Source organism: Aythya ferina (genome assembly GCF_964211825.1).
Source record: "Aythya ferina genome assembly, chromosome: 1".
Classification (NCBI taxonomy): domain Eukaryota; kingdom Metazoa; phylum Chordata; class Aves; order Anseriformes; family Anatidae; genus Aythya; species Aythya ferina.
In genome coordinates this window covers 103,211,439-103,239,395 of record NC_140296.1, presented here as the reverse complement: position 1 = coordinate 103,239,395, position 27,957 = coordinate 103,211,439, and the positions used below count along the sequence as shown (strand labels likewise).

The window sequence follows — 27,957 nt, the reverse complement described above, 5'->3', positions numbered from 1 at the left end:
CTCACGCAGTCCCGCCCCTTCGCCTCGCCCCGTGACGCAGCGCCGCTCCCCGCCCCGCGCCGACGGAAGTGCCGGCGCCATCATGGGGGGCAAGAACAAGCAGCGCACCAAGGGCAACCTGCGGGTGAGCGCCGCGACATGGCGGCACCGGGGGCGGGCCCCGGCCTCAGGGGTGCCCTCGGGCCGGGCCGGGCCCCTGGGGGGGCTGCGGCTGCCCTGGGGGAGCTGCTCCGTAGCGGGGGAGAGAGGGGCGTCCTCGGTGCTGGGGCTTCTCCCGCGGTTAAAATGGGTTTAAAAAAAAAAAAAAAAAAAAAAAAAGGGCACGTAGTCAGCTGGGAACGTGGCTTACGTGCCTCGAGGAAGTGGGAATATGCGGTGAGCTTCGGCAAGTTGGTGTTAATTAACAACAAATGTCGGATCTGTGGCTGTCACTGAGAATTTAGTGGGTGTTTGGAGCGTAAGGAATGACAGAACCGTAAGGCGTCGTTCGGTCCCAGGACAGACTTCCAAAGAGGCCACTCATATGATGAGCAAGGAGTTGCTGAACTGGGACAAACTGTGTTATATATTGAATTTCAAAGCACTCCCTGTGATGATGATGGGGTTGCAATATGCTGTGTGTGTTACACACATACCCTTTTGCTCCATTCCTCTGAATTCTTCGTGGCCATTCAGAATCACAGAATCATTAGGGTTGGAAAAGACCTCCAAGATCATCTGCTCCAACCACCCCCATACCACCAGTGTCACCCGCTTTGTATCATGCTTTGAAGCATGTTTTAATTGTCCCTCGTGACAACATGAGCATTCCTTGGGAGCTGTGTTGCAGTACACAATAACACAAGAAAAACTGGAAAACTAGTGAAGGAGGATAAATAGTTTCTTAATAAACTGTTAACTTAGGGAAGGTCTTTTCTATTATACCTTTTCTGAATGTGTATAAAAGTAGCTTCTCATGAAGTATTTGTGTGTTAAAGTCATGACAAAAAAATGGAATGCTGATTCTACAGAGAAAACTAATTTTCTAGGTTAAACTTCTGCCTTTAAAGTATGGATGGCCTTTTTTGAGAAACTTTGTTTTAAATAGGTAGTTAATTATGTAACGTAATGATTTACATTATGTATTCACTAATCATTATTTTGAATGCCTGATGCACACAAAATTAGATAAAGTGACTGACATGTATAACTGATGTATGTCCCTGTTTTTTGTCAGCCATCTAGCAGCGGCCGAGCTGCAGAGCTCCTCGCCAAAGAACGTGGAACAGTGCCTGGGTTTATTGGCTTTGGAACATCTCAGAGTGATCTCGGATATGTGCCTGCAGTTCAAGGAGCAGAGGAAATAGACAGCCTGGTGGATGCTGATTTTCGAATGGTGTTGCGAAAACTCTCTAAAAGAGATGTCATAACAAAATTAAAAGTGGGTGTATTCTTTGTCCCCCATAAAAAAGTATCTGTGTTGGAAGAGCATTGCTTTTTTCTTAAGTATGGCAAAGGAATCTACCATGGTAGCCAGTTGTATGTTTGTACCAGTAAATTTACTAGAGTTGCAGTACAGAAGGTACCTTGAAGGACTTAAAAGGTCTGTCAGGCACTGCTGACAGAGCATTCATAAAATTAACTCTATGGATAACCAATTGCCAGAAATGAATTGATTTTGGAAAATAGAGGCACTGTCTAGTAGAATCTGGTAAACTAGAGAATGTGTATGTCTGACACTTCTTAGATCGTGCTGTTGATATCTTGGTTTTAGGCTATGCAGGAGTTTGGGACGATGTGCAAAGAAAGAGAAGCCGAAGTGGTTAAAGGTGTTCTTCCATACTGGCCAAGAATTTATTGTAAAATCTCACTAGTAAGTATTAAAAGTATCTAAATTAAGAACTTCTCTGGATATTTCCTGTGAAAACCTGTAATGTGGTCCTACTGATATATCTAACTTTGTTGGAATTGCTGGCTTATTCTAGAAGAAGAAAAAAAAAAAAAAGAAGAAACAGAAAAGTTTTTTCTTTGTTATTGAGATGTTTCCATACAGTGGAACCTTGAACTGTTGATGCCTGGGTTGTATTTGCTGTTTCTTGGGCCTTCATCTTAAAAGGATTACAAAATATTTCTTCTCTTGAAAAGTTCTTTTATGGAGATACCAGAACAGATAAAGAGAATGTGCTGTTTTGTTTAGAAAATTATATATTTTTTTGATCTAAGATTAATAGCTGGCCAGACTTGTTATTAAATATATATATATGTAGCCAGCTAATTTTCTGATACAATATTTAATACATCTGCAAACTATCTGGACTGACTACTGTTCTAAACAAGATAGTGAACAAAATACATCACTATTCTGAAAATTAAAGCAATTTATAATGTTTCTTTTGGGAGCCAAGAGCTTAGAAAGTCATGATGTTGTAAATACATGCACAAATAATGGATAGCTGCAAATAAGTAATGCACAGTTTATGTAAGCTTATGTTTTTTTTAATTCAAAAAGCATCTTCAAGACTTTCTGTTTTTTTCTTCCTTTTTTTTTTTATTTTCTTTCTGTTAAATGTTTATATAAAATGGAGATAGCAGCTGTAGTTATGGATATCAGGAAAAGGTTACAGTTCTGGATGTGCAATTGTCCTGGTTTCAGTTAGGACAGAGTTAATTTTCTTCCTAGTAGCTGGTAGAATGCTATGTTTTGGCTTAGGATGAGAAGAGTGCTGATAACACCCCGATGTTTTAATTGTTGCAGAGCAGTGCTTATACCAAGCCAAGGACATCTCAGGTTCTCACTCTGTCCTGCCAACAGGCAGGCTGGGGGTGCAGCAGGAGCTGGGAGGGGACAGACCCAGAGCAGCTGACCCAAACTAGCCAAAGGGGTATTCCATACCATCTGATGTCATGCTAAACAATATATAGGGGTGGCTAGCTGGGGTGGGGGGGCTGGCTGCTTGGGGTTAGGCTGGGCGTCGGTCAGTGGGTGGTGAGCAATTGCATTGTGCATCACTTGTTTGTACACATTAGTAGTAGTAGTACTATTATCATCATTATTGTTATTATTATTATTATTGTTGTTATTATTATTTTCCTGTCTTAATAAACTGTCTCTATCTCAACTCACAGGCTTCACTTTCCCATTTCTCTCCCCCATCCCAGAGAGGGAGGGGGGAAACGGCTGCGTGGTGTTTAGCTGCTGACCGGGTTAAACCACAACAGCAATATATTGGGAATATGTTGGTGCTAAGCTAGGACTCTTCTCTTTACATAGGGATGCTCACATATTTTCAAACTGCATAGCTTGATTCATTGCAAAAGTGGCTGAACTGAGAGACAGCTTTTTTTGTCATTTCTGCTTTGAAGTGCTTGGCATCAAAAACACATTTCTTTTTGCTTTAACAGGATCACGATCGCCGTGTTCGAGAAGCAACTCAGCAGTCTTTTGAGCAACTGATTCTTAAAGTGAAAAAACACTTGGCACCTTACTTGAAAAGTATCATGGGATACTGGCTGATTGCTCAGTGTGACACTTACTCCCCTGCTGCTTCTGCTGCAAAAGTAGCTTTTGAAAAAGCTTTTCCTTCAAGCAAACAACCCGAAGCCTTAGCATTCTGTAAAGATGAAATTCTTAATGTAAGTTAGTATGTCTTTAAAGCTTTGTATGAGTATATATCAACTTTTAATAGAAGTTTAAAACTCATCCTGCCCCCACCTATTCATGGTTAAATTTCAGTAAGGTAATTTTTTATTTCCATGTAATGATGCTTGGTCATCAGATAATGTTGCAGGCAGATGTAATAATGATGCAAGAGCTGTTAATCTGCAATAGTAGGTGATTAAAGAGTGCTGAACACTGTTTCAGAAAGCCTCTACAAGCGATGTTCTTACCAGGGTTAATGCTCTTCTGCCAATCATACATGAAACTGAATTAAAAAAGGTGAAATTTTGCATTGCTGACCCATCATATGCAAGCATAACCATTGTGTTTTGTCTCAGTTTGGCTTCTTTTTGCCAGAAGCGTGTCACCATGGGACTGCAACTTACAAAGTATTACGAAGTTTTGATTCAACCAGTGCAGTACCACAGCTACTGTGTTTAACAGGGGTCCATTAAATTGTGTCCTTTCTCAGTAGCATATCTAAAATATGTTTAAGAGACTTGGGTTCTGAATGTAGAGCTGTTTCTGAATAACTTACAAACTATATTATTCACATGAATGTATGCATGTATATTTATATATTTTTTTTTCTCCCCTCCAGGTTCTTCAAGATCACCTTCTAAAGGAAACACCTGATACACTCAGCGATCCCCAGTATGTTAGCCTGCTTTAATGTGTGTGGTTTAGGTCTTGGTCTGTATTGGGTTCATTCTTGAGGCAGTGGATTTAGTTCTGTTTCAAAAGACAGAATAATTACGTGAGTCCAGATCCCAGTAACTTTCTGTGGGACTTAACATTCACAAAAGCACTTATACTATCAATCATCCAATTCTTTTTTAATATCTTCTAGAAACAATATTTATGAATAGCTGGAAGACAGGATGACTTGAAACACTTTCTAACACTTTATAAAGTAATTTGGTACCCTTAGGAAAGCCTGTTGATTAATTTAAAATTTGCTTTTGTTTTATTTTTCTTAGAACTGTACCAGAGGAAGAAAGAGAAGCCAAATTTTTCCGGATTTTGACCTGTTCGTTGTTAGCTTTAAAAAAATTACTTAGCATGCTGCCAAAGAAAGAGATGCAGTCATTGGAGGAAAAATTAATGTCACTTCTGTCTCAAAACAAATTTTGGAAATATGGCAAACACAGCACACCACAGGTAATTTTGTTTTAATTACTTATTTTGTTGGGTTTTAGTTGAAGATCATGCATTTTATCTAAGCAGGTTCTTGGAGATCAAAAGATTCCTTTTGATCTCCAAGAATGATCTTTGCAGTCTGCTGGTTTATGTTAGAAATAATCTTCAGATTTCTAGGTCTTAAGTAGACAATGTTGTTTTAAAATTTGTCTAATACGCTAATCTGTTATTTCAGTGTCACAATCATCTTCTTAGCAGTCTGCAGTCCTTTCAAATTCACATAGAAGAAAAAAAATTAGTTTACTGCATGTGGTCATCGTGCTTTTAGATTTTCATTTTTTTAACTGTTTTATCTTGCTACTGCCAAGACCAATAGCTACATAGAGTGCTGAATTTATTCTGGTAGTTATTTATTAAAATGTTTTAAGGTACTTTTGGCAAAACGTACCTTTCCAGACATATGTTATAAAATGAAATGTTTAATGTGTTTTATCACCAAACAAATTAATTTAAAATTTTAAACAGGCTTATCAAGTATTTTTTTTATTTTCGTTAATATTCAAACCTTTGCTGATGTGCTAAAATACAAGGCTGCCTGTTGTAAGTTACTCTAACTTCAAAAGGAATGTTATAAATCTATGCGTAGTAGCAACATCTTGTCACTTCCCTAACATTTTTATTTTTCTCTTCCCTGTCAGGTTCGTTCAGCTTTCTTTGAGCTGGCTTCTGCTTTCTGCCAATACTTGCCTGAGTTGGTGAAAGGTGAAGCACCAAGAGTTTGTCCTGCTGTTCTTCTCAGCATTGACGACAGTGATGCAGTGGTGTGTCCTGCTCTTTGGGAAGCTGTACTTTATGTTATTGCCACTGTTGAGGTAATATAATAAACCTGAGGGGCAGATGTTTTATTGGAATGTCACACTTAACTTTTGAGTGAGCACGAGAGTTCTTTGTGAAGGAAGAATGAGGAAGAACAGAAGACTGTGTTTTCTTCTTAATTATTAGCATGAATTTATCAATGGGACACACTCCTTCCTCCTCCTTAGAGTATCAGTCTAACTTTCCTATATTGTTTTTTGTTTTTTTTTTAATATATTTTTTTCATAATATTTTCCATCCTATCCAGTATAGGTTGTTTGATAAATATAATTAAATGACCCTTAATCCCTTGGATTAAAAATTGTTAAAACCTTTTTTTTTTTGTTTAAAGGTTACAAAAATGATCCTGAGTCCTTTTTTTTTTGTTTCCTGTTCTAATTTGGTGTTTGGTTCTATAACTTTTTAAAGTAAAATACCAGATTTAGTTAATTTCATAGCAGGACAAGCAGTGTTCCTCATAGACTGATATGTTTTGAGAGTTTAATGTTGCAGATACTTTGTAACTGCTGGTATAAACTGTAACAATTTGTGGAAAAACAAATCTTTGTTCATTGGGTTTGTTATAAATATAGGTATCTTGTACGGTGATAGATCAGATGACAAAAATCTTTGGGGTATGGGAGGAAAATGCTGAAGTATTTTTGTAACCATCAGAAGATTATTTTGGAAGTTTTGAAGTTAATGATGCTTCTTAAGTTAGGATTTTGAAATCATTGCTTATGCTCAATTACAAGAACTGAGAACTGGATACAGAAGCGTTTATGATAATGATTTTTGTGAAGCATTCTTAAATAAAGTATGATTAAAGAGAAGTCTCCAATTGCAGTTTGCTAAGAAAATTTCATAGATTTTAAACAATACTGGAACAGTTTTATTGCACTAACTTCTTAATATTCGCAAGCTGAAATAGGGAGAACGTAATTTTTAAAAATACCTGTATTCCTTGAATACTTGAAAGTCAATCGAAATTTTATAGTAACTTTCTTCAGCTACAGTTTAGGGAGGTAGATTAAATGTCTAGGTAGGGAGTCAAGGGAGGGAGTCAATGTACTCTCATTTAATTTACAACAACTATGTTTCTTTCCACAGGACTGTTGGAGTCATGTAAATGCCAAAAAAGGAGTTCTACCAAAGCTATGGACAGTACTTCGAGAAGGTGGACGAGGCCTTGCTACTGTTATCTACCCAAATCTTTTGCCATTCATTAGCAAGGTACCTCCTGGCATCACAGAACCAAAGCTGGAATATTTCAGAACTTTTTTCAGCTCTATAATTCAAGGGTATGAACCACAAACTGTATTTGTTTATTGTCGGTCTCTTTCATGTTTGGAAACAGAAATAATCTTTTAAGCATTTATATCCTTTGACTTGGTATGTCAAGGATATTGACATATCGGTATATGTCAATCATTTGATATTGACTAAATATGCATGCATCACTTATTTTTGTGGAAAAAACTCTTTTCATTATGATATTTGAAAACTGTAGTTTCAAAATATTTTTATCCAAAGATAAGTCAATCCTTTGTGGCTGTCCCTGTCGTCTTAAACCTTCAACCTTCTTTTTTATCTATTCCTTGCCAAAAACATAAAACTTTGACGAGGAAAGATAAGAATGTTTATTCCATAACTTTAAAAATGGAAAATGAATTTAAAGTTGAGTGACTTTCAAGATACCAGGCACCTCTCACCAGTGCAGAGGTCTCACTTTTTATTACAGAGGTTAGTGAGGATTAGCATCGTGGTTGTGAAATTTACTGTATGCAGGAACTTGAATTCTCATGATACAGATTTTAAAAGATTTGAACTGCTATCATATTTTGCCTTTAAAATGTGAAAACCAACTTCCTATCAAATGTAATTTAAATATTACATATTTATGCATTATATACGCAAGCATATATACATCATTTTCTGAAAGACTAAAATACAACTTATTTAAACAAAATTCAGTTCTTGATTTTTGCGATGGTCATTAGCAAAGTTCTTGGAGAAAGTAGTTATGTAAGGATTGGTTTTGAATACCATATAGAAAATTGCAGATGAGTTTTGACAAATAGCTGAAACAGTAGACAGTATACCTGAGTGGGCTAGTTTCCTCAAGTTAAATAGTTCCCTTCCTGCACTGAATGCTAAAACAAAATGAAAAAGTTATCCTAATATAGTTTATATGACATGCCTGGACGTACTGTTTTTAACTCTTCGAACATGTATTTTCATATTGGTGTTATCTGGATAAAAGCAACATACTCAAGGTTACCTTGTGCACTGAAGTGCACAGGTACTGGGCTTCTCAGAAGCACAGATAACTGAGTGTCTTCCCCCAACCAATGTTACCTTTCAACAGGTTGTCGAGTGAGCGAGCAATAGCCAGTCCTTCAGAAAGTTCAGCAATTATATCTGCATTTATGGAATGTCTGCGCTTTGCCATACTACAGAAAGTAGACGAAGAAGATGAACAAAGACAAATTCATCAAATGCTAATAAATGACCAGGTATTCATTAAAATATTGTTGTGTATACATTTAATAAAATGAAGTTAAGGAAAGGTAAACATACGTTTCTGTGAGAACTTACTTCTCTGTTGAAAGCCTCACTGGATGTAATGGAAGAAAATAACGCTGAAGTTGTTCAATGTTTTCCTTGCTATAAAATCAGCCATACCTCTGCACAGTTTAAATTACATGGAAAAAAAAAAAAATTGAGCATCCTGTTTATTATGTATATAAGCATGATTATTTCTGAGGCTTTTGGCACTGGTTCCAGAAAGTCTTTAAGAATTTTAGTATTTCCTGGGATTATAAAGAACATAATGCTTATCTAGTTGGATCAATGTTCTTTATTTTTTTGCCTTTGTAGCTAATTCCTATTATAGATGCTGTACTTCAGGAGCCCAGGTTGCAAAATGGACCATTATTTTATCAAATAGCAGAAACACTGAGCTCCTGGGAAGCTAAAGCTGAAGTCTCCAGTGATGATGGTACAGAAGAAGTTTTCCAGAAACTGTTGTCAAATTTTTGGGACCATCTTTTAAAATTGTATGTGCTTCATGTTGATAAGTTGGATGCTGATGAGAAACCGTTGTTTGCCATATCTGGTATGCTAGAAGTTCTTCAGAATCCAAAGACTGCTACAAAATCAAACAACAGAAAATCTGTAAAAATCAAATTTAAAGATGAGGATGAATCTGAAAGGAACACAGAGAATGGAAAGCTCACAGAAGTGAGAAAGAATAGTGACTCTGAAATTCAGGCTTACTTACAGCATAGTTCAGTTCTAAGGAAGGAACCTCTAGAAAACTTAGTCTGTAACCTTTCTGAACTGAGTATTGTGTATGTCAATGAGCATAAGTCAGAGCAGCATTTGAAATTCCTTTCTGCCCTACTGAGTTCTTTTTCTTCAGACAGAGTTTTTCAAGTACTTTTAGAGCAGGGAAATGACACAAGCTGTACTCCTGCTGAATCCCAAGGAGAAACAAAAGTTCATCATGAAAATCCATCTGTACAATTTCTATATATGAACTTAATAACTTGGCTGAAAGAAGACTGGAGGAAAGACACACAGTTTCTGGTTGATATTCTGTACAGTGTGCTTAATTGTTGCAGCAGTAATGATGAAAGGAAAGTCATTCTTGATGACTTAACAAAGGTATTGTATATATTTTTTTTACTAGATTTTATAGAAGTTTCTATTGTGGACTGTGATTGATTAATCGTCTTATTTTGGGGATGTGGAATGGAAGGTATTCTACATGAATTTGGATAAGTTCAGCCTAATGAAGGTAGACTTAGAAAAGGGTTGACATTACAGTGTTGGAGTGAAAGCGTATGAGATATTTGTCTCATATATATATATATGTATTTACAAATATATAAATAACATCAAATTATCTATTCTTATCTGCTTCTTTATATAGTGTGCTTTTATATCAGTTGTCAGCAACCTTTCTCTTAAGTACAATCCTTTATTGGTCTATGTGGTGGAGAGAGACTTGAGAGGCAAAATAACTAATCAACTAATCATTCTAGTGGGAGGTGGGTAGCCATGGCAAGGGGGTTGGAATTAGGTGGACTTTAAGGTCCCTTCCAACCCAAACCATTCTGTGATTCAGTAAGTTCCTGCAACTTAGTAACTCGTGCTTATCTTCTGCAGAAAATGAAGTTGTAAAACAAGCAAACTAAAATAAAAATATTAAATGCTTCCAATTCAGCAAAGAATTTCTGTTTATGCAATTCTGTTTTCCTTCCAGATGGATATGAAATGGATTATTTTTCTTCAGATAATTCAGAAGGTACCTCTTCTTTATTGTTTTGCATGGTTTTGAATATTTCTGTGGTATTAACTTTGCTTATATGGGTTAGACTGATCTTTTTTTTCCTTTTTTTTTTTTTTTTAAAGTAATGATAAAATCATTTAATAATAATTTCATTGTGTTGTTTTAACCCTATTTAAGTCTGAGGTTATATCATCTATATCATCTGTATTAATCATCTAATCATCATTCTCCCTTGACTATCAGTGTGTGTGTCTTAGCTTTGAAAATGGGTATGTATGCTCATTTATATTTTTTAGAAAGCCATAAAATAGTGGCAGATTAGGTATCCGTCACTATTTTGGGGGGGGGGGGGAAGGAATCATCACAGACCTAGAGACAAAACTTTCTGTGATGTGATTCCCATTCTGCCTTTTTAGGTTTCATGTATTATTTCTGATGCCTGGATATTAATGCTATGCTTAGTAATACAAGTTAATAACCTCAAAAGATTATTAGAATGACTTTCCTGTTATTCAGGCATGTTCAAGTACAACAAAACTTTCCTTAGTCTCTGACTGGCTGAAAGGAGATACGCTTGGAGAAAGACTTGTAATGCTGGCAGATGATCTGTGTCACCTGGGTTTAAAACCCATACCAGCCTCAACACAATCAGCCTCTTCAGAAAGGTGGACCATCCTGAGCTTGGTGTTGTCACAACACTTTAAAAATGGTAAGCGTATTTATTCTTTGGGCTTCATGAAATGTAAATACTGCACTTCTGTTTTGCAGAACATCAGAAGGAACTTGGGATCTTCCAGAGTAGTTAATTTGCAACATCTATTCCTCCTCCTATTTTTTTTTAACCTGAGCCAAAAATCATGCCTAGTTTAGTTTCATAAGCACCATGTGCATCACGATCATCACATTATTTTTTTTGTCTCTGTAGGCAAACAAAGGTCAATGTATAAAGAACAGATTCAGATTTGCAAGTTTGAAAAATTGAGGAGAACTTCAGTAGATGCATTTATTAGCTGATGTGCTGTAAAATAATACTGGCTTTTAAACCATACTATCTAAAATTTACCTTCAAAAATAGAATATAAAAAGTGGTGGTTATGGACTCATGTGTGCATTGGTTTGCTTGTTAAAATGGATTGCCAGAAATTAGAAATACATGAAAGGGATAGAGGTATCACTCTGTATTTGCTCTATTGACTTGCCTTGTGTTTAAGTTGATATAGAGAAAGGATATTTGGTTATTTGGACCTTTGGCTATGTGATCTGAAATGGCTGTTGAATAAGAACGGGAGTTTAGGCATACTTTAGACTGAAACTACTTTGTTGCTTGATTTTTATATTCAATATTAGTAAATAAAAAAGAAATACGTGCATATTAACATGATGTCTTTGAGTGATTATCTTTGTCACATTACCAAAGCACATTATCCTTTTCCAATCTCCAATAGAATCTTTGATTGGTGAAACTTACGTTGAAAGGATTATTGATAAACTTCAGGCAGCTCTGTCTAAAGCTAGAGACCTTTCAGAAGCTGGAAATACTGAACCTTCAGTGTCTTTCATCTGCGATGTAGCCTCAAGCTTTTTCAGCTCAGTGAAAGGGTGTTTACTGATGCCATCCTCAGAAGACTTGCTGCTTACCATCTTCCAACTGTGTGCTCAGAGGCAGGATGCTACACACTTAACAGGTAATTTGAAAAAAAAAGTTGTATTTCTGACCACCATGGGTTGAAAATTGTTGCACAGCTGGAAACCTACATATTTGCCCGTATGACAGTTATCATACGTAATTGTATAGAAAAGAGAATTCTCTTCTTGCTCTAGTACCTTTAGACTAGTGATTGTTGCTGTAGGATATATTTTTTTATTTTTTTTTTCTATAATAGATTTACTTGTATGTAAGTTAAAACACACTTGGATGTCTGGTGTAAAGTCACTTGTCCATCAACTTCGGAGTATGCAGAAACAGAGCAGCAGCTTTTTGCTTAAATCTGCACTGTGGATCAAGAATCAAATTCAGTCTTCCACTTTGGATGTTAAAAGGTAATTGTAATGTACACGTCCATTTTGTAATACACTGTTCTCCAAAACAAACCAAGATCAATGCTATACTTTCCTATATTTAATTGGCATCTGCATTATTTATTTTTTCAGACTGTCAGAGGTGAGAACTGTGGCTAATAGCATAATTAAAACAGCATGTTAATAGCGTTGTATATGATATAAAGGAGCAGGATTTTACTGCATAGTGCCAAACTTGTTTTCCCTTTTTCTCAGCCTTCAGGTTTTGATCTCTGCGGTTAGTGACTTGCTGTCTATGCTTCTGGAAGCTGACAGACAGTCGGGATGTCTGGTGGGAGCTTACGTTGAGCATGTTACACCCAACAGAACTGAGTGGGTGAAATTGCGCGAGTCTCTTTCTGCTGAGGTACGGAAGTGATAATTGACTTTCACAATGTAGTCACTTACCTGTTTCCAAGTCTCTGTCCCTGATATAGCACCGCAGTTATGATTATACATGTGTCTGTTGAGTGTTTCTTTTCAGCCTCTACCCATGCTGGAGGACAAAATCTGTATTTGTATGGGCCCGTTTCTCCCACTACTGCAGAAAATCATTCCAGTGTGAAATTATCCTTTTCTTTGTGGAATACCAGCAACTTGCTTTACAACTCAGAAATCTTGTCCGACAGAATGTACCCCAGGAAGATGTTCTATCTTTAAGTTAATTATTCTGTATGATTCTTTTTTTGCAAGACACTAATATCTGCTGAAGAACATGATATGCTGAGTGTAAACAAAATGCTGACATGAATAGATTGGGAGAAAAATAATTTCCTGTCTAACTGCCGATCTTCAGTAACCCTACTACTTTTTGTAATATTGTATGGAGTTCTAAAGGTACACATTTATTTCTGAAGCAACAATGCAGTTTTAAGTTACTGCTGTGCATTTATTTTCTTTATATACTGGAGCGGGTGATCCTCACCATTACGCTTTTGGTGTTAATTTGTATCTTTCATGGTTATTTTTAATAATTCTGAATTTTAACTACTACTACTACTATGTATCGTTAAAATGGCAATTATTTGTTCATACGCTTTTTATGTACATATTATAGTGGATGCACAAACCTCTTTTGGAAGGAAGGCTGAGTATGAATTGTGAGCATTTGGGATCCTGTGTTAAACTATCTGGCACAACTAAACTTCCGGGGCATCTGTGTACTTCAGCCTTATTAAGTAAAATGGTGATGCTTGTATTGGAAAATGGTATGGTCCATGGAAATGATGATGCAGAAAGAAAGAAAACTGACAATATAAGTAAGTTACAGTGATAAAACTTAAAGAATTTTTGATTTCATACTAGTTCTAAATCTACATTAATTGATAATTAGAAATGAATAGGTAAATTTTGGCATATAACCATCAGAAATCATTCTTGTTCCATTTATGTGTTTTGTTTTTTTTTTTCTTTAGTTCTCCTTTTAAAGTATGAGTTTGTGTAGCGCTTATACTTTTAGGGCCTTTTGCTGTTACATACATGCTGTCTCAACAGAACTTTATTTTTAAAGAAGCTTAAATTTACAGTGAACTTCAGAGTTGTTCATTGCTAAAGCATGTATGGTACATTGGAATGAATGAGCAGCAGGAACTGTGTCCATGCTGACAAATAACAGCCGTGAGTATTTAGCTATAACATAAAGATATTTTGAGGCAGCAGTTTTTCTTAATTCAACAAGGTGGAATTTCATTTCTTTTTATTTGAGAATGCTCAGATTAGAGCGAGCATCTTCCAATTAAAAATTCTACCTCCAGAAGTCTCACTGTGAAGAACAGTGTAGTTGGTCAGTGGAGGTCTTTGTAAGCTGATGGAAAAGAAAAAAAACTCTATGCTAGCTCTTAGCATCAGATTAATTTATTATTATTTTTTTAATTTAGATCTTGATTGCCTTGTCTGCAAGAAATGTATATTAAAAAAAATAAAAAGAGAGGATTTAGGGTTTAAAATTTCCTGAACTTCTAGAATAGATTATTGTAACTTTTTCTTTGTATTTTATGGTGCAATTGCAGATACCCAGTTCATGCTTTGAAGTACCTGAAGTTGTGTGTAAATGTCATCTTCTTAATGCATTAAAAATATATTAAAACAAAACATAACAAAAAAAAATCTGAAACTTCTTGCATATTCACTGAGTATATTCAGTAGTTATATTTGCTGTTTAATTAGTTGCAGAGCTGTTGTATTCGTTACAATGGATTGAAGAATTGGAGAATCCTCCTTACCTGCTTCTGGAATATCTTCATATGTTAGAAGAAATGCATATTACATATCAGAAGTTCAGTACGCTTAGTAATACAGCTGACCTTCAGCAAACAATATTTGATAGGTATGTAAGAGCAAGTAAAACCTCAATTGAAATACAACCCTGAATTGAAATACAATTTATGTCTTTGTATTTTGCCTTGTATAAAGTGCTACCATATTTCCTTTTGTATGTTGATTGATGCTTCATAAAACAGTTTTGTTGTGAAACACTGTTAACCTGCAGTTATTAAACAGGGTCTTTGTTCTTTTGAAGGTCAGAGGAACATGGAAGACTCTGGTCCTTAACCATGGCCAAACTGATTCGTGCAGAAAGTGCGGTATCCTGCGAGATGAAACATCTTTTTAAGACAAGCGAAGGGTATATAAATGCTGTTGCCTATGACCTTTTATGCAAAGTTTATATTGCGAATATTAATGATGATAAATTATACTGATTCTAATGAATGACATCTGAAGACCGAAAATTTGGTAGTATATGTATGTGTTATGTAAAAGTGAAACACTGTAATGTATGGGGTTAGTTGCATCACAGAATATTAGATGGTTCTGTGTTCATTATGAGCCAGTTAACATTTTGTTTACTAGTTAAACTTTTGGGTATGTTTATTTTTGATATTCTGTTTGCATGAATAGGTTTCTGCCATTAACAGAGGGCAGATTGCATACACTTCAATGCTTATCAACCTTTTTAACGGAGGAAGAAAAGAAAGAACTGGTCTTCCACTGCGTGGCCAAACTTATGACATGTGCACAGACAGAGCTCTCCAGTACTGATGGTCAGTAGGTTTTCTACCTTAGCCCACTTCATGAGAATTTAAGAATGTCACTTTGTAATAATGTTTACTTTTAGCTAAGATGCATTAATTTTAAGTGTAGAAATTTTACTAGAATGAAATGTCTTTTCATTTTGCATATTTCTTTTAGGCTGTTTGTCATAGTGGTTTTCTGTCTTACTAAGGAAGTACAGGCTATGCTGCTGGGTCCAAAATTAGAACTTAAAAGATAGATCAAAGAAGAAGTGAGGCAGTATCAAAATACTTTTAGCAATATCAGTCTATCTGATTTAGACATATTTGTAAATATCAAAGTTTTCAATTATTTAGGCGTTACATAGCATGCATATTATTTCTGCTGTCTACTGGTAGTGTTGTGATTGATTTTAGACACTTCAGCATCCAAACTTTTTCGAAGTTCTTGTATAATTTTTGAACAGTTCGTCCAGTGCATGGGATAATACAGTATGCTCAGTCAGAGCTCTTGTGCATGCACTTTTAACAGCTTTTGAAAAATTACTTAATGAGGTGATTGAAACGTGTTACAACATTGCTTTGAATGTCCCTTAGAAAAAATGCTAATTTTCACAAACTCACTGCTTTTCAAGCTCAGTCTTTGGAAATAATTATACAAAGTCCTTCTACATTCTTATTATGCAGTTAAACAAAACCATGCACACCTTATCTTCTCTCAGTACTGCTTTCATGGTTTCATGAACATACTTCATAAGTCTTATAAAAACCTGAAAATTTGCTTGTTTTCTAAACAGAACCATACTTAAATTGAATAAACTATGGTTGTTTTAAACTGTTGACATCTGTCCCTTGGCAGTGTCCCCACGTTTTCAGATGAGTTCTTTCAAGTGAATGTCCTCAGAATGTGAAAATTTTTCAGCATTAGTTTTATGCAGCAATTGAGAGGAATCTTGATTCTTAAATACAGTTTCCCTAGCACTTGTTCTTCAGACTTAGTTTGTTAAGCTGTCCTGGCTCTATGAATGAGCCAGTGAACCAACCAAATGGGGCCTTGAAACTTTAAAGAGAAAATAGGAAGAAGAATCCTCACTGCTCCCTTGCTACTCTGTTCTTTGTAGAGTATTCTTGTTTGTAACTCTGGTCTGCATTTTCCTTTCTGCTGCTTCTCATTTTCCTAGGGGTTCCTGAACAGACAATATATACGCAATTTTTCCCATTAAGTGTGACGTAGGATGTGGGCTCACCATTCAAGGTTTAGTTTTTTTTCAGATAAGGAAAGTGCTGGTAAATTTCTTGTAAATCATTGCTGCTTAAGTGAAGTGTGTGGTTTCTTGCTATGCATATGTGGTACTTTAACTCAGTTCCATGTTATTGTGCCTGTAAGAAACATTCTTGTTCTCCAAGAAATCTGGGTGCATGCAGTTTTCCTTAAAAATGGAAAACAATGCTAATGCAACAGTAGTATTTCAATGTGAAAGTAAAAGCTGTCACTCTTGCAACAGTATTGGAATTCACACCTTGCATTTACATTTACTTAATCATCTGTCCAAATTATTGTTTGGGATACTACATTTTTAATAGCACAATTAAATTTAAATATTACCAGGTATTTTTCCTTTTAATTGTGTAAACCATGTATGACTCTTGTAGGAGTTTTTGGTTTAGTGGCTTGATTTTTTTTTTTTTTATTTTTTTTTAGTTTGGGTTGGATGCAGTAATTTTGATTTAACAAGGGCATCTGTGGGCTAAGTGTTGAAAGAAAAAAGCTTAGCTATTATCCAAACTATGTCATGATATTACTATTAAAGTATCCAATCAGTTGACACACATTCTAATATTTACCTGCCCTGATAATTAAGACCTACTGAGGATGTTTTTATTATGTCATAGGAGCATTTGGGTGTCTTTCCATTTTGAATTCCTGCTTAAATGACAGCAGTATTGATTGCGATCATCTGTTACCTGGGATATTAAAAATCATAATGTCTTGGAAAAACGATAATGAAGACAACTTTCTCTTTAGCTGGTGGGTACAACTTTGAGACCATTTGATAATTTTTTTTCCAGTTTGTAAAGAGTTTATAAACAAAGGGTGGTCATTAACTCAAAATCAAATTGCAAGTTAAAACTGTCACCTGATGCTTTAATATTATATTTTCAAGCCTTTGTAGAACTGCATCCCTCAGTTTAATATACCTGTCTCTAAGTATCTAGTTAGTTTATTGAAAGGAATTATATGAAGATAAATAGGTGTAAGAAAGTTGGTCTGACATTAAACCTGTAATCAAGGCTGGGAAACCAGGAGCTCGTTTATGCATCTAGATGGTAACTATTTTCCAAAGCATGCGGAACCGACCAGCTTCGCAGGTGCAGCTGCATATTCAGTTCAAAATTCTGATGCCTTATTTAGATAGCAAAAAGAAAACTTGGGTACCAAACTGAAGTGTTTTTTGTTTGTTTGTTTGTTTGTTTGTTTTAAATTTTGCACCTGAAATTGTAGCTTGGAAAGCTACACTTCCAACAAGGAGTAAAATTACACTTACGTTTGTTTGAGTGAAGTGAGAAAAACCCAAGCAACACAGTCGGAGAATAATATACAGTACTGGGGCATTTGAGGGCTTTTATTTTAAGTCAGTTTTTAATTAAAAAAATAAACTATTTTTGTTGCATTGATTAAGTTAAAATTGCTAATTTTCACTGCTAATTGTAAGTGTTACAATTTTAGGAATCTGTTAATATAACATGCAAATGAGCACGTACCTCTGATAGTCTGTTTTGTACCTGTTGACTGACTTATTTAGGATTGGTAGCTAAGGTGGGATCCTAGCTCTGAAATAGTGTCAATAGCACCTAGGGCAGAGAGACTGGTATTAATTTGTCCTAAGAGAAGCAAAGGCAAGAAAATAAATACTTGTGGTTACAACATGACAATATGTTAGCTTCAGCTGTATTTTTATTTCAGCAATCTGAAAGAAACAAGTGCTGAGTTGCTGGGTTTCAACATAGAGATGATCCGTTACCTTCCCTTGTTGCTGAAGTATTCCACAGCTCCTTTGGCTGATAATGAATGGGACTTTATCATGTGCTCCATGCTGGCTTGGTTAGAGGTAAGATGAAAGAGATTATTACTAACCATTGCATTGCAGTTCTTAACACAATCTCCTAATGCCTTCTGAAGGATCTAGACTAATTTTGGCTAGGGCAAGGGGGAAGGAATGAAGGAGGAATTACAAAAACAAACAAACAAAAAAAACAGGCTAGGAAGTAACTCCATTTTTATTATCTTAGTGGGCTCTCTGATCAACGTTTTATCCTCAGATTTTGAAAGCTGTATGTTAATAGTTCATCTGTTTATATGAATATCTGTACAAAATGGGAGGGTGGATATCTGGATGATGCAGTGAAACATTGTAGAAGCTATGACATATAGCAGTTAAGTTTGAACAAAGATGCATGAAGATTGCCAAGAAGAATGGAAATCGGGATGTCTTAATGACAATTGTCTTAACAGTTGTAACTTTTGGCAACCTGGTCTGGTGGAAGGTGTCCGTGCCCATAACAGGGGGAATGGAACTAGGGTCCTGAAGGGTCCCTTCCAACCCAAACCATTCTGTGATTCTATGAACTTTGTTTCATCTAGTGTGTGTTAATTTCCTAGTACTTTGAAGTAAGGATCATTTCAAAGATAACTTGATCTCAACCCCAAAATGGAACTAAGAATATATATACTTTACATACCACATGAGTGCCTATGTCACATTTTCAGTACTGATACAGCTAACTTTTTAGATTATTCCCTGGATGTGGCAGGAACACAGTCATCTCAGTTTAGCAAATATTTGACATAGTGTTAAAAAGAATTGTGCAAAATTCTAATTTTTTTTTTCATTGAGCTTTGGCAAAGCTCATGCGTGGTTTAAAAGCACAAACAATACTAAATCTCTTCTTTGAGGTTTGCTGCTATAGAGAAGGATGAAATAAGGCTCTGGTTGTAAGACAGCCAGATCTTCTGTTTCCAAAATCAAATTAGCAAGACAGTGGAAAATATCACCAGGGTGTGGAAACTTTCATGTGGCCTTTCTTGGCCTCAAGATTAATCTTACCTGTGCAGTATGTGCCTCAAAACTTTATTTTCCTAAGTTTTTTTCTGAAAGAACTTTTATGAAAAATTTGTTGCATAGATCAATTGCTTATGAATATTTGTAAGATTTAATGATACTCCTCTTTTTTTTTTTGGGGGGAGGGGGGGTGAGGGGGAATTATAAAAATTAAAAGGAGCTGCTTTAGGAGAATATTCCCCTGATAATCACTTCAATAACTTCCAGTTTCCAATAATGCATTGTTAATTTCTTTTTACAATTTGGAAATACAGACATTAGGGAGAGAAAAGTGAGCTCACTTCATGTGCAGTTTTGGCTCACTTGGCTCTACAAGTGTAACAGATTGTCTGCAGTTGCATACATTTCTATTCAAATCCACTTGGTGGCAGTTTCTGTCTGTCATTCTAAAGAAGGTCACATAAGGGAAGCAATATAGAATTTGAAACATTGGTGGGACTTAGAAATTCATTTCAGCATGTCTTACTAAGGTACAGATTATGTTTTCAAACCTATTTTTTTCAAATAGTTATAAAATAGTCTTTGCAGCTTAGTCTTCTGTGAAATTACACTTTTGGATATAGATGAGGAATGCAAAAAAAACATTTCAAAGCACATTTGTGATTAAGAAATATTCCTCTTATTTTTTTTCTCCTAGACAACATGTGAAAACCATTCGCTTTATCATATCCCACTTGTGCAGATTTTTGCTTGTGTCAGCTGTGACTTGGCATCTGCCCTTAGTGCTTACTTTGAAGCTGCAGCTCCTGAGACTACTGAAAACCTTCCTGTGAACTTGATCAGTGAATGGAAAGAATTCTTTTCTGAAGGAATTCACAATTTGCTGTTACCTTTGTTGGTGAAAGTCACAGGCGAGTATATGGTAACTGGCAAGGAGGCTATTAGTTAGTGATACATACCAGCCTATTCTGAAATAGAACTTGCTGGGCCATTTTTTTCAATTTCTAGGAATATTATCTTAACATAGTTCATTAAAAAATAGTACTTTCCTGAAAACATGTTAATTGGTGAAGGAATTATATTCTTTGGCTCTTATTATTAGATGAATTCTTCTAAACACGATGTGAGTTGTTTCTAATTATGCTTGTCTATGATATCATCTGCACCTTCTGCATCACAGCTTACCTGTCTCTGTTTTAAATAGGAGAAACCAAAACTGCAGCTGAAGGCTCTTTTCAGAACTCTGTATTAACATCTTTGGGCGAAGCTCTAACTTACATCTCGAAGGACCAGTTGTTAAACCATAAATTGCCAGCGAAGTTTGTTGCAGGCCAGAAGACAAACCTGCCAGATAAACTACAGACTCTGTTAAACGCACTGTGTCCGTTGTTGCTGTTCTGGGCTAGACCTGTACAGATTTCCGTCTACCACATGTTGTATAAGTAAGAATCAACAAATTTCTTGCTCTCATCATCTCCTTCCCCTGTTGTTTTTTTTTTTTTCTTTTTTTTTTTTTTTTCTCCAATATACTGTAGAACATGTACTTGTTTAGTAAAGTTATGTGTCAGTATGGGAGAAAATGCTTAACCGGGCAACTTGTGTTCTGGATCAGAGTATAGGCTCTAAAGCTATGAATGCTAAATTTATTTATAAAAGCAGATTAAATATATACTGAGAAATTTTACTGCAGTACAGGAAAATACAATTTTATTTTCTGTATCATAGTTACATAGATATCACTGTGGTAACTAGAATACTATTTCTTTAGCACCTATTTTAATGCTCATAAATCCTGAAATGTAAACTGAAACATTACAAGTTTCTGGTAACCACAGTATCATTAAACAGCATGACCATTTCATTTTCACTAATTTAGGTAAGAAAGTGAAAAAAAAAAGTGTGGTATTCTTGTGAACTTTTTTGGATATCTTTCATATGGAAAAAATACAGAATTTGAAAAACAGGATGCATTTGACTTCTCAAAATGCAGACTGCAGAGCAGCTGACTTGAGCATAAGAAGCAACCATTGTACTTGTTACATCTTAATGCCTCAGTATAGCTTTGTTTTGAGATGGGGAAATTTATTTTAGCATGACTGGGGATGGTTAAAAGGTTTGGAGAAGAGCTGAGCAGGGCTACAAGCTCTTTGGCTGCTGTCAATCTGTAACCAGCTGTCGTGGTTTAACCCGGCCGGCAGCTAAACACCACGCAGCCGTTCGCTCACCCTCCCCCCTCCCTCTCTGGGACGGGGGAGAGAAATGGAAAGTGAAGCCCGTGAGTTGAGATAAAGACAGTTTAATAAGACAAGAAAATAATAATAACAACAATAATAATAATAATAATACAATGATGATAATAGTACTACTACTACTAATATGTACAAACAAGTGATGCACAATGCAATTGCTCACCACCCGCTGACCGATGCCCAGCCTAACCCTGAGCAGTCCGGCCCCCTCCCCTGGCTAGCCACCCCTATATATTGTTTAGCATGACATCAGATGGTATGGAATACCCCTTTGGCTAGTTTGGGTCACCTGTCCTGGGTCTGTCCCCTCCCAGCTCTTACTGCACCCCCAGCCTGCCTGTTGGCAGGACAGAGCGAAAGGCTGAGATGTCCTTGGCTTGGTATAAGCACTGCTCTGCAACAATTAAAACATCGGGGTGTTATCAGCACTCTTCTCATCCTAAGCCAACACAGCATTCCACCAGCTACTAGGAAGAAAATTAATTCTGTTCTAACTGAAACCAGGACACCAGCTTTGCATGACATGTCTCTTAAAGATTCCTTACTTTACAAAAAGGTGTTGATAAGTATTTCCCTGATTATATTGATTATCAGGAACGTTGACATTAATAGTCAAAGAACTGTACATTACTCACATACTACGAACATAGTAAAAATTAAATTTATTTTCTGTATTTCTGTAGATTAATGCCTGAATTGCCTAAATTTGATGATGAAGATCTCAAATCCTATGGTGATGAAGAGGAAGAATCAGCATTGTGTGTATTTTTTCCTCTTTTTTTTTTTTTTACTATCGTTTTCCCTGTTTTTACTGTCTGTTAGAAAAGTTGGTTTGCAGCAGAGTAGTGTCTGTCAGAAGATGTTAAAAGAAAAAAATAAGATAATTATGACAGTAGGGGTATAAATATTGAATATATAAAATAAATTCGATTAAATCTGCCTTTGTACTAAAACTGGAAATAACATTTTTAATGTTTAATAGTTTAATAGTTTTCTGGATACAGTTACTAAAGTAACTGGAGCATTTATGTTCCATTGTACATTATCAAGAGTTCTTATATGGGACTGCTGTATTGAGAATATTTCCAGTTGCACAAGTAACTTCAGTTTCCTGGATTATTCCTTTTAGACAAATTTATCCATGAATTAAATTAAATGCGAAGACCTCCAAAACTGACCTGGGTGTTTTATACATCTTGAATCTGATAAAGCCAAAAGTCTGAAGAGGGAATACAATAATTGATTTAAACAAAAACAAATAAAAAACTTCAGCCCAGCAATTAATAGCATGTTTTACTACAGAGCTGCAAAAGATGTTATAATGCATTGCTAAAACCCACACCCAACACATTCAACGATTAGGAGATCCATTGTTCAATTGCTCTGTTGTTGGTGGCTTGACAAAGAAGAAATCGAAGCGTTCCCTGACATGGGTTAAATCAGCTCAGTCATAGACCAAACTCACATTTTCAGACTGGGATCAGCATTCAGTTTATATTCTTCTTCTGAGAGGTAAAGAGACCAACGGTCTGTTTTGGGAAAAAAAAAAAAAAACTGGTAAAATTGCCACTGGTGTGGCAATCTGAAAGTACATTTTTCCTGTAATAAAAAATCTCCTTAGATGTTCTACATAGATGCTTTTACTAAAAGGTTGCTAGGAAGGCTGTGAATATAAATTCAGTTAATGCTCTACTGAAGTTTTGAGTTTACAATGCCAGATGATGTCTTTCCATAGATCGCCTCCAGCTGCTCTTATGTCTGTCCTTGCCACTCAAGAGGTCTTACTAGAAAACATCCTAGAATGCATTCCAGTCGGAGAATTTGCAGTTATTCAGCCCTTGAGTGATGAGTTCTGCCTTGTTCTTGGATATCTTCTCACTTGGAAGTTAACGTTAACTTTCTTCAAAGCGGCTTCTTCTCAGGTATATACTAAGAGCATTTTCCTTTAAAGTGAATTTCTTAAAACACTCACATGGTTTGAGCCTTGAGGTTTCATTCAGACTTTTTATTCTTTTAATTATGCGTCTTCCTACCTCCATTTTTTGTGGAATTAGTGGGATTCTGGAAACATCAATAGATCTAGGTTTCTGTATGCTACAGTTAGGGATGGCAGTATTAGAGATGATAAAAATTTAACATTCATTAATAGACGTTTCTTTTTGCCATTTTCAAACAACTTGCTATACTGTATGCATTTCTAGTTGCTCAGAAGTTTGCAGAGAGCTAAATCGCTCTTCTAAACACAAATTCCAAATCTCAGGATCGCTCTTCCTCCCTACGGAAACGTGTTTGTATTATTTGCAGAGAAAACTATTTTTTATTAAGTCTCATCTGCTTTTTGTGTTTTCTTTTCTTTTTTTTTTTTTTTTAACACTATTATTATTAGCTACGAGTTCTCTATTCACAATACCTTAGAAGAACAAAAAGCTTGAATAAACTGCTTTATCACTTGTTCCGGCTTATGCCTGAAAACCCTGTCTTTTCTGGGCCAATATCAGAAGTTGCGAATAAGGATACAAAAACCTTCTTTACTGAAGAGCTTCATTTAGACGTTAAAGGTTAGTAAAGAATGGCGTTTGTGCATTTGAAAGAGTTTTGATACTGTTGAGGCTTAAATATGCTTTTCTGTTTAAAAAAATAAATTGAAAATGCTTCATTTAAAATGCTATTTTATGTACTCTTATAAACGTTCATACACCTTTTAATATACCTGCAAAGATACTGAGTTTTCATTTTTTAATTTTGTGCTTGAATATCATCATGTGTTGCAGAACTGTTTATCTGGATGACAGTAAGAAAGGTAGAAATAGGGTAGTTTGGGGAATTACTAACACAGCTTCTCAAGAGAAGGATGTTGCTTATCTGTTTATATACTTCCATAGAACACTGCAAACCTCACATGTGCTTCAAACATCTGCTTCATCACTCTGAAGTGAGCAATTTGGAATTTCTAGAAAGTAAAATTATTCTTGGCTTCTGGTAGTCCACCTAGAGTTCATCTATAAATTAGAAGATGCATTTCCAGCTATGAGATGTTAGTCTAAGAAACAGGAGTCATAGAGAAAGGTGGAATCAAACAATCAGTTATAGTAACAAAGTTAGAAGGAGCAGGTAAATGAATTTCCTATTACCACACATATTGTTGCGTGTATATATATATATATATATTTTTTTTTGTGTGTGTGTGTATGATGTGAAAGAAGCAATATTTGTGACTGTGTTAAGAGTATTGCAACATCCTTTTATTTCTCTCACAGGAACAGGAGCCCTGTCATCCCAAATTCCACACTTAGCTTGTACTGTGTATCATATAACTTTGAAAGACCTGCCAGCCATGGTTAGGCTTTGGTGGAATAGCTGTGAGAAACGTGTCTTCAGTGTTGTAGATAAATTTACAAGCAAGTATGTCAGCAGCGTGCTTTCTTCACAGGAAATATCTTCAGTTCAAACTAGTACACAGTTATTTAATGGCATGACGGTTAGTGAAACTTCTTGTTCTTTTTTTTTATTTTTTTTTGCAGATTTGTAGAGAAATGTTGATTCCCAGAGCAAGACTGTATGACAGTATTTTATATGATTGCACTTTTGTTCTACATGACTGATGAGATTGTAATTTAGCTTGCTATCTACATGTATATAGTCAGTTGGTATATATTAGAATAAATTGGAAAAAAAGGGTTTTAAGAATGTTGGAAAAGTAGAGGAAGTAAATGCAAGATTGTTTGGTTCATTAAAAAATATAATCAGCCACTAGATTGGAAAAATGGCTGGTAATTTCTTTTCAGATTGCCAAGGTACGAGAAAATTTCTACTTTCTTTTAGACCAGGAAAACACTTTTCTCAGAGAATTATTTAATGTAAGGCTAGAAATGGTGTGTAAATCTCTCTGGTTGGGAGATTTTTAATACTTGCATTTTTTTCATAGGTGAAAGCTCGGTCTGCTGCACGGGAAGTCATTGCTACCTATTCAGTTGATGATATATTTATTGAACTAATAATACAGCTTCCAACAAATTACCCACTGGGGTCCATAACAGTTGAGAGTGGAAAGAGAGTTGGCGTGGCTGTTCAGCAATGGCGCAATTGGATGCTACAGTTAAGCACGTATCTAACGCATCAAGTGAGTTTAGAGAAAGCCCCTAGTTTTGAAAACCTAGTCCTGATAAAAAAAAAAAAATATTCCTAGTAATATAATATTTAGATTTATGTAATGACTCTCATCAGGTTTCAAATGTGACTTTATAGATTTGATCACTCTTATCATCTGCTTTCTCCAGGTGCTAAAACAAAGAGGTAGGTAAAATTACCTGCCTAGTAAATCCTGATAAATCCACAGCCAAAGATGAGAATCTAGATCTCATAAGGGATGGGCCAGTGTTCATCCTATGCCATTCCAGCTATACTTTGGAAAAGAAACACAGCGTGTGAAATTCTAAAAGTTTGGTGGTTGCTAAGTTGCACATTTTTGCCTAGAACAAAACAAAGAAAATGTTGAATGAAATTTTTGAAATTAGCAGTGCATTCCTTTTGTTGTGAGAATTACTTGCATTTCTAAAGACTAAACTACTATCTGTAGAACATGAGTTGACTGATAAATTACTATAATTTAAGATTTTAAAGTATAGAGGCTTTGTTTATGTGCTTGTGAATAACAGTAAGAATACTCTGAAGGAATTCTATAGTATATTAATAACCCTTTTTTCTCTGCTAGAATGGAAGTATTATGGAAGGCTTATCATTGTGGAAAAATAATGTGGATAAACGTTTTGAGGGTGTAGAAGATTGCATGATCTGTTTTTCAGTCATTCATGGTTCCAACTATTCTCTTCCCAAAAAAGCTTGCAGAACATGTAAGAAAAAGTTCCATTCAGCTTGCTTGGTAAGTACCTACACTAAATCCTTCTAAATAGGATTCATTCATTAATGATTTGAACTAGGTACTTCTAGTGAAATGCCATCAGTTTCCCATTTTGTTGTTGGATTATCTGGGATTAAGTGAACTCCTAATAATTTGCATGGATTTTGTACTAAGCTGCAAAGGCATGTAATGAGAGAGGAGTTTCTACAGTAAACAGATAATAACTGTTTTGTGTTCGAAGACTTCAGCCATTACATCTATGTAGGGTGTAGCAAGAGCATATTGATGTGAGCAGCTCAGATATGGGAACAGAAATATTCAAATTTAATTTACACAGAATGCTTTTCGGTAAATCCTACTGATCTGGATAATTTACAGTTAAATATATTCAAGTCATCATAGGCTCTGGGTGTGTGGTTACTGAGTATGCTGGTACAGGTTGGCATCTGTATTGCCATACAATAGAGGAATTCATGCTGCTCTGAAAGCATTACTTCTGTTTAAAATTAGACCAGACAAGAATTTCTTTGTTTTTCTTTCGTTTGTTTGTTCAGTATAAAACTTTTGTACTTTGTGTACACACACACACGCAAATTCACAAGGGGAAAGGATTTTTAATTGTTCTTTTTTTGTTTGTTTGTTTTTTAAAGCAAAATGAATATTTTGATATTTAAGTTTATTGGCAAGTAACGTTTATTACTAGTGATAAATCAATGTTCTTGGTAGTCAATTTGCATTCATGTATTAAGCACTCATATTTCTCTTTCAGTACAAATGGTTCACATCCAGCAACAAATCCACCTGTCCGCTTTGTCGAGAGACATTTTTCTGAAATAAAATGGTCTGCCTTATTTCTGTGAGCTAAGTCATAAATGAAGAGGGGACAATAAACTGTATGTTGAAAGAAGCGAACTACTTGGAAATAATGTCAGTTACTTTAAATTCTTGACTAGTGGGATATGACACATATTTACCTCTGGACTGTTTTTTGTAAAAGTTTGAAGATTCTTCTTTGATATAAAGAAATATATAAGAATAATTTATTTTAATTTGTATATTTTTAAGGTATTAAGGTATGTTAAAAATTCAAAAGTAATGTAGAGTTATGTCTGAAAAGCGGTGTTTAAGCCACAACATAGTTGATTAAAACCTCTTATTTTAGGTATACTCTAACATGGTGGTATGTGCTTAAGCCAGATCATGCCTCTTAATGTAACAGGTGAATTTAACATAGGTGGTATAAAGACTTGACTTTTTGCTCTTATATGTTAAGGCATGGAATTAGGGTGATAACTTTCTGTTAAAATGTGAAATTTAAACATAGCATGCTCTAAATCAATGTTTAGAAATTGAGCTTTAACCATCTTATAGTCTCAAAAAACCTGAGCCATCCAGCACCCTAAAAGTGTGAGTACTCTGAATCCTGAGTAGAGAGAGCCCAATCATTCCTGCATGACAATGAAAACTGCTACCTATGTAATGCAGACTGGCCTTAAATAAGACATACACACTGATCAGTTCTTGCATTTCCATTATTGCAATTAATGTCTTCATTAGTTGGCACATAAAATACCACTGAATTTACCCTCTACTTCCAGTGTCCCATAATAAGGACTCTGTGAATGGTAGATATATCAGAATTTAACATTGTCTTCATTCCACTAGTCTTTTTTTCTTTTTCTTTTTTTTTAAAAAAAAGCAGCAGTAGCATCCTAATATGTTCTAACTCGGATAGTATTGTTCTGTGGTGGATTTCTTTGAAAAGTCAATAAAGGGGGAGGAAAAAATTAA

At 35.5% G+C, this 27,957-nt stretch overlaps 1 protein-coding gene across 1 annotated transcript; it reads left to right on the top strand.

Annotated features, from left to right (window-relative positions):
* Positions 1-42: 42 nt before the first annotated feature.
* LTN1 (listerin E3 ubiquitin protein ligase 1) lies at positions 43-27,957 on the top strand. Its single transcript, XM_084538376.1, has 30 exons — positions 43-124; positions 1,217-1,420; positions 1,754-1,852; positions 3,382-3,612; positions 4,239-4,291; positions 4,618-4,798; positions 5,476-5,649; positions 6,743-6,933; positions 8,001-8,148; positions 8,513-9,301; positions 9,903-9,944; positions 10,446-10,638; positions 11,375-11,614; positions 11,813-11,969; positions 12,204-12,354; positions 13,045-13,246; positions 14,154-14,313; positions 14,506-14,610; positions 14,886-15,028; positions 16,892-17,027; positions 17,964-18,108; positions 19,757-19,970; positions 20,264-20,501; positions 21,992-22,066; positions 23,044-23,230; positions 23,695-23,866; positions 24,566-24,786; positions 25,234-25,428; positions 26,020-26,187; positions 26,936-27,957. Exons 1-30 carry the CDS (start codon positions 83-85, stop codon positions 26,996-26,998), a joined length of 5,319 nt encoding a protein of 1,772 aa, XP_084394502.1. The 5' UTR covers positions 43-82; the 3' UTR covers positions 26,999-27,957.

Excerpts from the sequence above, each read along its gene's own strand:
- LTN1 (XM_084538376.1), top strand. The coding sequence starts at position 83 with ATGGGGGGCAAGAACAAGCAGCGCACCAAGGGCAACCTGCGG. Across the intron at positions 22,067-23,043 it reads GAAGAGGAAGAATCAGCATT|ATCGCCTCCAGCTGCTCTTA; the intron begins GTGTGTATTTTT and ends GTCTTTCCATAG. Across the intron at positions 23,867-24,565 it reads GCTTCATTTAGACGTTAAAG|GAACAGGAGCCCTGTCATCC; the intron begins GTTAGTAAAGAA and ends TTTCTCTCACAG.